Source organism: Hermetia illucens, chromosome 4, assembly GCF_905115235.1.
Source record: "Hermetia illucens chromosome 4, iHerIll2.2.curated.20191125, whole genome shotgun sequence".
NCBI lineage: Eukaryota > Metazoa > Arthropoda > Insecta > Diptera > Stratiomyidae > Hermetia > Hermetia illucens.
The window spans coordinates 149,735,394-149,750,674 of NC_051852.1; the positions used below are offsets into that span (position 1 = coordinate 149,735,394).

The window sequence follows — 15,281 nt, forward strand, 5'->3', positions numbered from 1 at the left end:
ACATGATGGTGTCACAGAAATCAAAGTTTACTAAAGATCTATTCAAAAAGAATTCTCTATGTAGATTTAGACTTGAATTAAGCTATCACTGTCTCCAGGATACGACGATCTCGGGAAAAGACTAGTTAAATATTGTCTTTCAAGGAGTGTTTAAGTTGAAATTTATTCAAGAATAAAAGAACAAGCAGGAAAACGTGCTTATATTGTCACCAATAGTTTTTGTTGGCTCAATTGGTATTCATGCATAATTACAGTATAAGAACTGTTTTCGTTAATGTGGAAAGTACTGGCGCCTCCGCCGTCTTACTAGGTTGTTCAATATGTTTTGCAATTCGATAAGAGAGGGCGTTTCCACTAACCTACTTTTTTTTCTGATGTTGGTACACTCTTTATATGAACATATGTAAAGTTTCATTTTAATCTGTCAATTCATTCTGTGTTTACAAGCCATTTAGGATCGACGTGTCCCAGTATTTTTTACAATGGAGAAATTCAAGTTTAAAAGCAAAGGAAATTTATGAACGAATGTTGAAAGTGTATAAGAATTCTTCGCATTCAATTAGTACAGTAGAAAGATGGGTTGCTGAATTTAAACGTGGTCGTACAAGCCTTGAAGACGATCCACGTCAAAAGGACGTCCAAAAACAGCAACAACACCAGAAATCGTAGTAAAAATACAGAAAATCATATTGGAAAATCGTCGAGTGACTGAAAGAAATTTACTAGAAGCCTTAAGCATCTCATTGGGCAATATAAGCAACATTTTGACTGAAATATTGGGTTTCAGAAAGTTGTGTGCACAATGGGTTAAGCATTCGCTAACAATGGAACGAAAACGCATCCAAATGCGATTTTCTTAGCAACATTTAGAGCGTTTTCGAACGGATAAAGTGTATTTTTTGGGTCGATTCATGACTATGGATGAGACTTGAGTCTATCACCATGATCCTGAATTAAAACAAGAGGCAAAGAGTGGAATGAACCTGGTTCTTCGACTCCGAAACGAGTTAATTTCCAGAAATTGGCCAAGAAGGTGTTAACATCAGTTTTTTGGGATGTGAAGGAATTTTGTTTGTGGATTACTTGCAAACTGGTAAAACAATAAACTCTGAATATTATTGTAACCTTTTAGACCAGCTGAAGAAAAAAATTGGTAAAAAAATCCAGGTTTGCAGCAGCAAAAAATTTTTTTATATCAGGGCAATGTACCGTGTTACAAAAGCATTTTGACAATGGCTAAAATCGATGAATTCAATTTCGAATTGTTGGAGCATTCACCGTATTCACCAGATTTGGCCCTAGCCACTGCGATCTGTTTCTAGACTTAAAAAAGTCATGCGTGGAAAGCGTTTTCCATCAAGTGATGAGGTCATAACAACGGTGGAAGCGTATTTTTCAGCCCTTCCAAGTTCTCACTTCAGAGACGCAATTCATAAATTGAAATCTCGTTGAAACAAGTGTATTGATCTTATCGAACCGCAAAACTTATTGAAGAACCTGGTATATAATCAATCTACTTCAAAAAGGGCCATTCATTATACCTAAACTATCGGACATACTATACACTGATGTAGTAGTTTAATATTTACTGAGCTACAGAACAATGAAAACGGCATAATTAATGCTAAAAATAAGAATTTTCGAGGGATTGATACACGATTAAGCACGTAAATAATCGAAGGTGCAACGTTCCCCTTTTAACTTAGGCTTGGAAACGTGTTAGAACACTTGATTGCGAAACCGTTACGGAATGGTAGGTAGCTATGTGGTTGCCATTGCATTCTTCAGTGATTTAACTTATGTTCTCAATCACAACAGAGTTAACTGATATGTGAAATTCAGCATAGGGCAGTGCAAACCCCACAGCCACTGACGAGATTTGAACCACCCCAGGGGGTGGTCTGAAAAGTTTCCGACCTCAATGTGGAGCTAGCAGCACTTGTATAATAATAAAAGCTAGGGATTGTGGTTGTGCATCTTTTGATGGATACCCATCAAAATTTCAGCCATTTTGGACGCGCAGCTGTTATTTGACAATCGTTTGAGCGAAATCCTATGTGTTTTTGTGAAAATGGAAAAAAATGGAGTATCGAGCTGTCATTAAATATTTGTTTTTGAAGGACAATACGCCTACGCAAATCAAAGATGAATTGGACGGTGTGTACGAGAACTCTACACCATCATTTACCACTGTGAAATTTTGGTCAGCTGAATTCAAGCGTGACCGTCCAAGCTTGGGGGACCATGAACGTTTCGGACGTCCAAAAACTCTAGTCACTGACGATAACATCGCTATAGTTCACCAAATGCTGCCATGAATATGTAAAAAAAAACGTGCTTGTAACATATTGAATGAAGATTTAGGCATGAGAAAGCTGTCTGCGTCTTGGGTGCTGCGTTTGCACACTTTAAAGCCGTGGTGCTTCCAGCAGGGCTCTGCCCCCGCTAACAAAGCCAAGGTAATTCAGCAGTGGTTAGTGGCGCATGTTCCTGACTTCATAATCGCGGAGGAATGGGCCTCAAGCAGCCCAAATTTGACTCCTCTGGACTACAGCCTTTGGGCTAAGTTAGAGGAGATTGTCTGCGATCGAACTTACACGGATTTGGAGAGTTTGAAGGCCAGCATCGTGCGTGTAGCTCGAGCAATGCTGCTTCATACCGTGCATGAAGTGATCGATGCATAGCCTCATAGACTTCGGGATTGTATAGTTGCTAGCGGCGGCCATTTTGAATATTTTTTTTCCGTTTGAAAGTTCTATGTTTCTCTTTTCTAATGGTGTACTTTTCGATTGATTTGCTTTATTATTCCGTGAGAAATAAAGATTTGTTTGGCTGACAGAACTTATAGTTATACTATGTATAATTGTTCAAAATGTGGATTGAAGGAAAAATACTTTAGAAAAAGTTTTCTCCAAATGACATGGATATACAATTAATGGAACCATAACGGGCAAATATGTGAATAATGAAACCAGCTTAAAGGGGTCATCCCGTGTGTCGGATCTGCAGAATCAAATTTTTTTTTGGCATCAATTGTATCTAGATATAGTGTAGAATATACGGGCAAAGTGATTTTTTGATATCCGGAGTCGTTTGGAAATTATAGTGTTAGACACGTGATAAGTCACATGCCAGATTTATGTCGATTGCCGTAATAAAGCTCCTATTTATCGGTCCGAATGACGTTCGAATGACTTCGCTGAAAGGTCAAGAATTGAAGCCAGGGCTGAACATGTGTTTCTTCAAGAAACCTAAGGTTTATGGACTAGGTATAACAGATTAATGGTCAGTTAAGGTTTTATGACTAAAAATCGCATTCTACTTTTTAAATGCGTTTTTCTCGAAACTATGATACATGTTGAAAATCGGCTGCCACCATAGCCCAAAATCTATCAAATGAAATTCTTTGAAATTTTCAGGACTTGTTAAGAATATATTTCCACGGTCCGCGGATAAATGCGATTCGTTCGGTTTTTTTTTTTTTTTTCATTGAAGAAGCCGTGAAAAAACACCAAAATTCGCAAAAAAAAGTTTAACAAGGCACCAAAAATTTAGCTTTTAATATTTTTTAATAATTCTAGTTTGCGGACTGTAGTTAAGAAGAAGAGTTAAGTCTGTACGTTAAAATGCCGTTTATTTTTTTTTCTCTAAGATGTTCACAGCGCCCTCTAGCGTGGCAGCAGAAAACACCTTTTTTTGGAGATGGGTGCATAAATTGCCCTGTATTTCAATAACCAACTATGCTATCGGGGTGGAAAAATTACTATGCAATCTCAAGTTATTAATTAATCTATGGTGAAAAAATTCGTATTTGTATCTTTATCCAGTTCTTCACAAAAAAAGGCAAAAAAACGGCCTTCACACGGGATGACCCCCTTAATAACAAAATTTATTCGATTCAAGAAGGGTTAATTATAAACATACTGACTTTTTGCTGTGTTTTCGGCATATTAATTTTATTTCAAAAACTAGAAATACCATTAACATGGAAAAACTAATAATTTTTTTGGATGTATCTAATCCAGAAGTCGTTAGTTTGCTTTAAAGGTGATAGGATATTCGTTTAAAAGGGTGGACGCGGTCCCCCTTTTTAGTTTAGAAACTCTATAAAACAGGACGAAAGTTAACGCAGAATTTGAAAGCAGCACCTTTGAAACCCATATGTATTTTTTTTCTTGGATCTACTTGTTTGTACACGAGGTTCTCAACTGAACATATTCCTTTAAGTAATCGAAGTACCTCATTTGAGAATTAAAAAGATCTATTCTTTCTCCCCTCGAAAATTGAAAATAACACTCACATATAGTTTTCATGAACACGAAAAAAGTAAAATAAATTTTAGAAATTCTCATCAAATCATTATTTTTATTATTCAAATATGCATAAATCATCAATTATAATGGTTAGAATTCACCAAACTATAAAAAAAAATCAATCATCTATCAACTTATATTACTATCGAACAATTGGGTAGATTATTTTTATATAAAGTGAACAATGAAATAATCAAAAAAAGAAATTTCTTCTTTTGCCTCACGAGAAAAGCACATTGAAAAGAAGAAGTAATAAACAAATATTTTTTTTCCTAGATGATGAAAAGACGAGAAAATAAAACAGAAGATAAAATTTAAAAAAAAACTCAATAAATGTTCTTTTTCTACCCATTTGAAAATGAGAGATGAAATTTTTAGTTTCTTAAAGGAAATAATTATGAAATAAATAGAATAAAGAAATAGTTATTACATTTATTGAATGTCCTTAAGAGAAAACAAAACCCTATTTAACTTTACTCTTAATACTCTTTCATATTGGAAAAACGCTGTGCCTATATTTTTATTTTCAGCTTAAAAAAAAGTGAATTGAACTGCATTTTTCATTTCTATGTTCATAAAAAAAAGATAAGCTAAGAATTTAATCTCAAAGCGTTTAATTATGATAATTTCCAAAATTTCGTCTTTTTTTGTTATATATCTAAGCCGCAAAAACTGTTATTGTGTTTTTCACGTCAATAATATAAACTACCGATTATTTTGTTTCCCTTTTATTCTATTTTTCATTTATAAGGAAATCTTCTTAAAATTTTCTCTGCAAATAATTTAATGTTTGCATTTTAGAACTGAACTAGTTCGTTTATCTTTATTTACTATCTAATGTTAATAACCTAAACCTGAAATGAACAACAATACGAAAAATATGTTTTAGAAGGAAAAAAGTGTTGTAACAAAAATTATAAAACTAAAATATTATAGAGAAAATGATTTATACATGTGTGTATGTACATGTATCGACTAAACACACTAACAGCATTAGAGATCAGTATAGTAGGACCTCATATACATATACTGACTTGCAAAATACAGTAATGACGATCAAATTAATTACCACTATTCAAAGAGATTAATTTTAGAAGTGCGGAATTGTTAGTCAAAATAAAAATGTTTAAAACCTTTCCCTAAATAAAAAAAAAATAACAGTAAATTCTCAACTCATTTACTGTTATTTTTCATCAAAAATTTACAATATGTGAAAAACCATATGATTTCCATTATATGGATCCATTTCAAACAACAAAATATGCTTCACTTCACACGAATAGCCAACTTCTAGAAAATATCTTTACAACTTCCGCGGAAAATATGTTTGGTTTGGTTTGTTAAAAAAAAACGTTCGAACTAAAGGACAAATGAAAGGATTATAGACCAGATAAACGGGGAAAATCTTTAAATTCCATTTTTATTTTATTTTAGTATGGAAGTATCTGAACTATGTTACAAAAATCTTTATCCCCTTTTTTAGTTGTTAGCCATGAAAAATATATAAATATTTAAAAATATCATGCAATCAAACAAAACTTTATCGATTTCATAAATACAATAAATGTGAGTATGTGCATTTGTGTAGCAAATAAATTATAAACAATTATTGAGCAAAATGACCTAATAATCTGATATGAAAAAAAAAATTATCCATTTGGATAAGCAGCATAGCATGGTTCAAGGAAAGAATATTCTGATGAGGAAAAGCTACAACTCTTTAATTCAAGTGCTTTTGATAGGGAGAATTTCAAAAACACTACTTTTTACGGTTGGGGTGGATTAACGAGGAAGTAAGTGCTATTCTGCACCTAAAAATATCTACTCTATTTAAAAAGAAACTATTTTCAGTTTTAGCTTTCAGATATCGCATCTATGGAAGTTTCCTATTCGTTAATTTGGTTTATTTGGTATAGAGTTAGATTCCCGGATAACATATAGAGGAGCAATTGGTGTTCATGTTAAGTTCAAAGTTGGTCATTTAACGTCTTCAAAATTAATAGTTTTCTTTTTATTTTTTGCAAATGATATAGGTTTTTGCAACTATTTTTTGAATAAGTTTTATAAAAATAGTTCCTTAGTTTACTATAGTTCCGTTTAAATGAAAACTATTAAAAGGAAAGGTTTCCAATTAAACTATAGAATATTAAACTATATATCTCAACATAAATACAATTCTAAGGCCTTTTAATAGTTTTCTTTTAAAAGGAACTATAGTAAACTAAGGAACTATTTTTATAAAACTTATTCAAAAAATAGTTGCAAAAACCTGTATCATTTGCTAAATGCTATATTCTTTTATTGTTCATTTTTGGTAAAAATTCAATTTTAATGCCGAATTGCAGTTCATACGTCTATGTCAAGTATATATAATGTTTTCGGTGGTTACAAAAAAATTAAGATAACCAAGGAGTGATCCAAGCGAATAAACAATTGTCAGTGGCGGCCTTAAGCAATTCGTAGGTGAAAATGATGTTTTACTTATGAAAATAAGCCTCTAAGAAATGAAGAGACGTGACAGGGACCATAAAAATGGGTAAATGGAAAACAAATAAGAGAAATATTTTATAAATTAAGACCAGAAGTTAAGTCCATATACCCCCTAGTAAAGATTTATAGGTTATTCATATAACTCTCACAGAAATATGCAAATGTGCTCTGTCATTATGGTCTACAGAACATATCCTATAATTAACTACTTTCAGATAATAGATTCACTTCACAAAACTTCAACGGAAATTATTCAAATAACATATATACAAAAATACACTCACACTAGAAAGCTACACATATTCTAAATTATATCAAAATATAACTTTAAGAATTTATAATGCTACGGAAATCATTCACAGCATTATCTCCAGAAAGTATCAGTCAAATGAAATATATTTAATTCAAGAGAGCTATGAGGAGAATATGAATATTTCAGTCCCAGACCACTTTAACACTTATGTTCTAATTTTCACGCTAGACTCTCTCACAGGGACAAAAAAAAACCTTACAAATCGCACTGTTTACTACTAGTTAATGAATTTTCTTTTCTAAAATTTCTTTGCATATGAAGGATATACATAAGAAAAAAAATAAATAGGCGGGAAATAGAAAGTGATGCATCTAGGTTCTTTGGAGAGCATTGGTTACATGTTATATTTGAAAAAGAGTTTGCATTTTAAGGAAGCCTACAAAATTGTTTTATACTATATTTTCTAAAAATAGACAATCTAAGAAATTTTAAAAATTAAATAAAATATTAAACTTACCGTTTACTAAATCGCGATGATAATTTCGAAAAGAAACTAACACGAGTTGGATGCGGAGAGTCTCCAGTTGCACCACCAACTGGATATTCAAGTCCAGAATTATTTCGTGATCTTGTTTGGCCTATGTAGTGGAATAAAAAATATATTAAGTATTTTAACAATTATTATTTCAAATTCAACGAATAATCATTTTAAAATAATAAAAAAAATGTATAATTTTAAAAACATTCGCTTTTTGCATAACACTTTTTGTATTATATTCTTTCATCCCGTTCAAAGATCCGCTAGAGCTATTTGTCTAGAGAGCTCTTTAGAAAGGTGACGTGCTTTCAACACTCAAGTTTCAATTTTTAAGATATATCAGATTTTTTCAATAAAACTATAAATCAAATATTGCTTGAACAACATCCAATGGTTTTTGAGTCCAGGCAATCTTAATATTTGTATGGCAAATTCGGATAAAAAACAACCTCTTGCAGGGCTTCAAAGAAAGGCATATGCATTCCATTGTAATACTTTATATACAAGAGAATTGTAATCGGAAATGGATTTGGTTTTATTTTAAAAGGTTGTCCTATTACTAGTATCTATGAAATGCAGAACTAATTCAAATCGTTATTGCGTCATGTAAAGAAAGTTAATGGTGCTGCAGGTCCATGCGTTTTAGTTATTTGTGTATACAATTCCACTGAATTGTGCGAAATTGAGACAGGAGTGTTTTACCTTGATAGAAGTTGACATATTTTTCGTGTGTATTTGCCTCTTATTTGACATCTACAATATAATACTAACAAAAATATGTTTATAACATGCTTGAAATACTATGCAATCGAACTTGAGCGAATTTCCGGTGGGTATTTAAAAATAATGTTTCGAAACTTTGGACATGACTCTACAGTGAATATGTATATCGTAGCCACTTATGTTCCATTTTTAGGCTCATGATAGGGACTTTGAATGATCACTTCGAAAGAACCATATTTTGTAAGACTCAAAGGAATTTATTTTCGAGTTTTTTGCTTTAAATGCAAGGAAGCATACTGAATCAGCAGCATCATTAACTGCGCAACAACCGGTATCCGGTCTAGGCCTGCCTTAATAAGGAACTCCAGACATCCCGGTTTTGCGCCGACGTCCACCAATTCGATATCCCTAAAAGCTGTCTGGCGACCTGACCTACGCCATCGCTCCATCTCAGGCAGGGTGTGCCTCGTCTTCTTTTTCTACCATAGATATTTCCCTTATAGACTTCCCGGGCTGGATCAGCCTCATCCATACGGATTAAGTGACCCGCCCATCGTAACATATTGAGCCGGATTTTATCCACAACTTGACGGTCATGGTATCGCTCATAGATTTCGTCGTTATGTAGGCTACGGAATCGTCCATCCAGATTCTTCTCTGGAACGTGGCCAAGAGTTGGCAATTTGCAGTGGCATGTCAGCGAAGAGTACACACACAGCGATCATCGGGCTATTGTCTTGCAAACCTCGCGTAGAAATTATATGAAGCTACCAAAAAGAATAACGATGAGCTGGGTAACTAACAAATTCGATGACACATTATTATCGGGAAGCGCACAAGAAAAAGCTCCAAAAGCCCCCCCAAAAGCCCACCCCCCCCCCCCCCCCCTACACATGCAATACAAGAACGCGAGGAAAAAATTGCAGGTAGTTATCACGAAGAGCAAATCCGAACATTTCAAGCGGATGTGCACTGAAGCTGATTCTGATCGATGGGGTGACGCCTACAGGTCTGTAATGTCATCACTGAAAGGCAAGCGCTCCCCATCGAATACCTATCCTAAATTACTACAAAACATAGTGGACACTCTCTTCCCAGAGGGTGTGAACTACACTAATCTGCCTAAAATCCATGTAAATCCCGACGAAATTCCTGTAGTGGTCGAAGAGGAAATTTTTGATGGAGCAAAGAAATTCGTTGAAAATAAGACCCCAGCTCCAGATGGAATCCCGAATATCGCCTTGAAAGTGGCAGCCAGGACAGCACCAGGTATGTTTGCCAAAGTTTTTATGGCATGCCTTAGAGAATTCGGCTGCTCGCTGTTGCGGAAAAGGAAGGAAGCCTATCCGACAAGCAATTCAGGTTTCGTAAGAGGAGATCAACCGTCGATTCAACCAACATGGTGACTGGCCTGGCTCGCGCTGCTGTATAAGATGACAAATGCTGCGCAGTGGTGACACTCGATGTAAAAAATACATTCAACACTGCAAAGTGGACGAAAATCGTAGAGGCTCTAACTAAACTACAGCCTCCGAAGTACATTGTACGCATCGTTGTTGAATTTCTTCTTGGTAGAAGATTATATAAATTATTCCCAATGACGTGCGGCGTACCACAGGGGTCTGTCTTAGGTTCCTCACTGTGGTTAATTATGTACAATAGAGTGCTGACGTTACACCTCCCTAACGGCGGAACAACTATTGGCTTTGCGGACGACATCGGGGTAACAATAGTTGCAAAACGCTTAGACGAGATCGAAATCTACGCAAATGAAGCGATATGGGAGATCAATTCCTGGTTGAAAAAGTCCGGTCTATCACTTGCTGAACATAAAACGGAACTAATGCTAATCAGCAAAAGAAGGAAAGACATGACCTGAAAATGATTCATCAACAGCTAAGGCATGAAGAACTCCGAAAAAAGCAAGAAAGGGAGCAAACAATAATGAGCCGCAGTTAAGAACTGATCCAGCCCCGCGATGCAATGCTTATAGCAGTCCCCTTAAGAAGAGTGGAAAAAGGAGATGGTTTTAGTGAGTAGGAGTCTCGCATAACTGCATGTCAGGAGCCAGCAGTAGGTTTTGAACTTTTTCACCTTCCAACGATGAAAAAAAAAAGACAGACAGACTGACAGAACGGGTCTGGACGGCATACCAAATAAGGCTCTTAAACTTGCCTTCAAATGTAGACCGGATATGTTCGCGGAGCTGTTCGAACCGCGCATGTCCGAGGGTATTTTTCCTGCACTGTGGAAGCGGCAGAAGCTGGTGCTGCTGCCTAAGGCTGGCGAACCACCAAGGGAACCGTCCTCCTATAGACGCAGATGTCTTCTAGGCACTATGGGAAAAATGTTGGAGCAGATTATTTATAATAGATTGCTCCCAGTCGTGGAAAGGAATGGGGGCTTTTCAGATAGGCAGTATGGGATCCGTAAAGCCAGATCAACCACTAATGCCATCAAAATGGTTACTGGCTTGGCCGAAAATGCAATTCGCGAAAGGGATTGTACCAGCAAATATTGTGTGGTGGTGACCCTGGAGGTGAGGAATGCATTCAACTCGGCCAATTGGAACCTTATACGAAACTGTCTGGCGGTCATTGGTGTTCCCACATACCCCGCCGTTATTGTCGATAACTACTTGCATGGACGAACACTCTGGTATAATACCGATGATGGACCTAAGGAGTACGTTGTTTCCGCGGGTGTCCCACAGGACTCTGTATTGGGCCCACTACTATGGAACATCATGTATAATGATGTACTTAACCTTCCGATTCCGGAGGTGGGTTACGCCGAAGATATAGCACTGGTTGCGGTCGCAAAGCATCTTGAGGATGCTGAGTTGTTCTCAAGCGAAGCAATCAGTGTTGTTAAGGCTTGGTTAGAGAGTGCTGGACTGGCACTCGCGGAGGAAAAGACGGAAGCAGTCTTCATCACTAAACGCCGCAACAGAAATTACGCCTGCATTAGAATCGAGAATCGTATCATCACTTCCAAGCCGGCCATCAAATACTTGAGGGTGATGATAGACGGAAAACTTAATTTTAAGCAGCACATAGAGCATCCTTGCGAAAAAGCATCCACCACTAGTATCGCTCTGGCAAGGGTGATGCCGAACGTTGAAGGACTTGCAGGCTGCTCATAGCCAGGATAGTGAGTTCTATTATGCCGAATGCAGTCCCAGTGTGGGGAAACGCGCTTCAGATTTTGGGCAATGCATATAAACTGAGTACGATTTAGGGGTGTTCTGCCTTCAGGACCATCTCAGACGATGATGCGCTCGTCATCTCGGGAATGATGTCGATTGACATTCTAGCAATCGAAATAATGAACATTTATAACACCAGGTACATTTCTCCCGAGAAAAGCCGCAAAGGAGAGATCCATTAGCAGATCGAAATAGCGATGGGACCAGTCAGAAAAGGGCCGGAGTTGGGGGTGGTTTTAGTGGGTAAAAATTCCACACTCTGGCGTGCCCAGGCCAGATTCTTTCAAAGATTTTCACCTTCTTAAAAAAAAAGACAGACAGGCAGACGGACAGATAGACATTGAATCGATTTTAAAAAGGTTTTGTTTTGCAAAAAAAAACCTTAAAAAGGACTCAAATTGTAAAAAAGTCCCCAGGATTAACAATAACTGTGAATGACAAATATCTAAAGTGTTTTGAGACTTTTAATTTTATTTTTATCTACGAAGGATGAAATTATATTATCAGAAAGTATTTTGGAATGTGTTCAATAATTTGATTTCTACCCAATTTGATATACCTACGGCTAAAATTACATCTTGAAATTAACACTAAATTTTAAATGAAAATGTTAACACTTACCCGAATGAAAAGTCGACCTCGATGGAACATTCCTGGGGAAGTGCCTGCTAGATTTAACAGCTGATGTCATTCTGAGGCGATCGAGCAAACTGATTTTTTATATTTTATTTAATTCAATTTCGATTTTATCGATTTATCGAAACATGAATTCAATATTTATGGTACCGAGCGTATATTTTCACCATACGAAATAGGAAAAATTATTTTTTTAAATTGTCCATAGATGTATATATCGAATAGTGATTTTTATCAATCGATATAGTCAAAATTGAATAAATAAATGTGCAATGTATATTTTTTTATTTCATTTGAATTCGCAAAAAAACCGTTTAAATTTTCAGTTATTTGTGGTGATTGTGGATTTTTTTATAGATGTATTAATAGTAGTTGTTGTAGCATTAAATACGATGAAAAGATGGTAAGATGCACGGCATAGCAACAATTCGAAATAGATTTAATTTCGACATTTTTTTTTTGTTTTTTTTTTTTTAATTGATGATGATTGATTTGCAAATAGATGTGGTGTAGATGCAAGGCACGCAGGTAAAATTTGCATTCATTCGCAACAAACCAGGTGAAAGATAAAAAAGAAAGAAAAAAACAAATATATATAAATAAATATATATGTAACAATATTGTAAAATTATTGAAATATAGATTTTCTCGAACTAAGAAAAATTATTTGGTCCTTAAAAATAGTAAACTCATATAGATGAATGAAGCAGCTACAATGATTATATTATATATGTACGCATATATTTGCCATACATATTTCGAGATGATGAAAGCTAATGGGTCAATTCGGAATAAAGCTACAAAAAATAAAGTATGAACATGGTGGAAGGAACTAGCTTTATAGCAATGCGCTATGAGTTGAAAGCAGATTAAACGCTAAAAGTGATGGATTGGTTATGTGATTTGTTGTTACAGTAAATAAAATTAGTATTTTATAGAACAGAAGGAGGAGTGTTAAAAAAAAAAGTGAAAAAAATATCTTCTAGTAACAAAACCCAAAAGTACTCGATATTCGCAACTTAGAATTTCGAAAAATATATTCATAAAATCTAGCGTAAAGTACTGTAACAACCCCAAAAAATTTAATGATGAGTGAAAGCATTGATGCATTGTTTTACGAATTCATAAAATGAAAAACATATAGCATTACGATATTTGACAACCCTTTTCAACATTTTGCCTAAATTTAGAAATTTTCCCTAATTACCAACTCGCAAAAAAGAACTCAACAAGCAATATTTTCAAGATGAAGCCAATTATAATACTAAGCATTTTGCGAAACATACAAATTGTATAGCCAATAATTGAACTAAGCATTAATTGCAACCTTTTCATTTCTTTCAAACGAATGTAAAAACAATTACTGATGTTTAAAATAAATACAAAATGGCAAACTGTTTGCTTTTATTCTCATAAACGTTTTCATAACGTTGGAAACTCACCCAAAGTTCATATTCCCGAAAGAAGCATATTTTTGGTTTTGTTTGTGTAGAGATGATTTAGAAGAGAATTTGAAGATAAATTATTTATTTTTATGTGATTTTTAGTAGAATTTGAATTGATTTTTTGTTTGAGGTGGGATATTTCATGAAAAGAAAAAAAAATAGAAATAGGAAATATATAGATTTTAATTGTTGTAAATGTGATAAAAGTACTTTGACCTTTATCTATTTAGTTATAAAGAAGTTAATATGTTTGAATACTTTTATTATTATTGAAACAGTGATGCTTTTTCAATGTTATTTTCCAATTAATAAGCATTTTTGGAAACTATATTATCTAATGAAAGTTGAGATGAATCTATCGTGCATTGCATATCTTCTCAGAAATGTGGTTTATGTTCAGACGAATTTGAGCAGAAAGATAAAAATACCATGCATTTTCCAGAATAACGCAGTTGATTTAAAGCCTATTTATATTTTTTTGCTCCACACAGAGTATCTTCTGTATTCCAAACAGATCGATTTTCATATTTTTCGATTATTCTAAAACCTATAATGATTTGTAATTGATTGTAATAAAGCGGAGGTCGTTCGATTTTGATATCTTTCTGATTGTAGTAAAGAGAAAATTGTTATATTTTCATTAAATTTATATTCTAATTCATTTATTTATTTGGATCGACTTGAAAAAACAATTATTACTAAATCTTTCAGAGTTTCAAATTTAATATAAATATCTAAAAACCGAGTTTTAGCATATGAATAATGCATTTATTTAAAGAAAAATGCCTGGAATGTTATTAATTTGCATCGTAGTTTATTATAGTTGAGAGTGTAGGGTAATTTAACATTGAGAAAGATAAATTTAATTAAATATAAGTTTCGTTGGTTTATTTCTCAAACGCAAATACTTTCACGTGAATTCCATCAGTGGATGATGATTTTATACAGTGACTCTCCATTTGAAAATCGAAGTGTGTTGTAAAAAAAAATTCTAGAAGGCATATAAACGAATCTCATGATGAAATCAGCATCTTATTGTAATAAAACGCACTCAAATAAGCAACCAACCAAAAAGAAACAGATTATTTCACAATTATCTGTTCGAAAAGTCATTTTGCAAACTTTCGAACTGTGAGATCGTTATCTACAAAGGGTGATATCTTAACCCAACATCAAAATTCAATATATATCTAAATAGCTTCAAAACTTAAACCAAGCTTTAACAATAAGTGAACAAAGGGCGGTATTTTCAATCAGTTTGAATAAAACTTTCGTTGTTTTCTGACTTACAATGATAGTGACTTATTCACTAAAAATATTTAAAAATCTGTATACAGATACTTTTGTCAAAACTAATTATTGGACATAGAGAAAATTGAAATTGCAGAAATTGAATAAAACTTTCACGTTAAAGGACCTAAACAAATTTTAGAATAAATTGGGTGCTTTGGTGTTCTTTTGATAAACTTGACTTCATAATGCTTCAAAATGTTAGATTTTCAACCGTAGTTTTTAAAAACGTTCGAGACAACGTTTTCCAAAGGTTTTATGCATTTACTATTTCTTGGTTATATGGTTTATATGACAATTGTAGTATAAGGAAGAATCTTAGCGTTGAAACTCCAAATTAATGAAAGCCGAAATATGTAGTAAAATGGGAAAGTAACTTCTTCGA

At 34.2% G+C, this 15,281-nt stretch overlaps 1 protein-coding gene across 25 annotated transcripts in view; it reads right to left on the reverse strand.

Moving 5' to 3' along the window:
- LOC119655776 (serine/threonine-protein kinase MARK2) overlaps positions 1-15,281 on the reverse strand; it is a 512,551-nt gene that overhangs the window by 21,050 nt on the left and 476,220 nt on the right. For 19 of the 25 annotated variants that reach the window (XM_038061858.1, XM_038061848.1, XM_038061839.1 and 16 more), the window contains 2 exons: positions 12,147-12,235; positions 7,574-7,694 (listed from right to left, as the gene is read on the reverse strand). In XM_038061858.1, the coding sequence (XP_037917786.1) occupies positions 7,574-7,694; positions 12,147-12,235 (210 nt within the window). Of the gene's footprint in view, positions 1-4,653; positions 5,168-7,573; positions 7,695-12,146; positions 12,236-15,281 lie in introns of those variants that run through there. The other 6 variants (XM_038061862.1, XM_038061861.1, XM_038061850.1 and 3 more) reach the window with 2 other exon arrangements.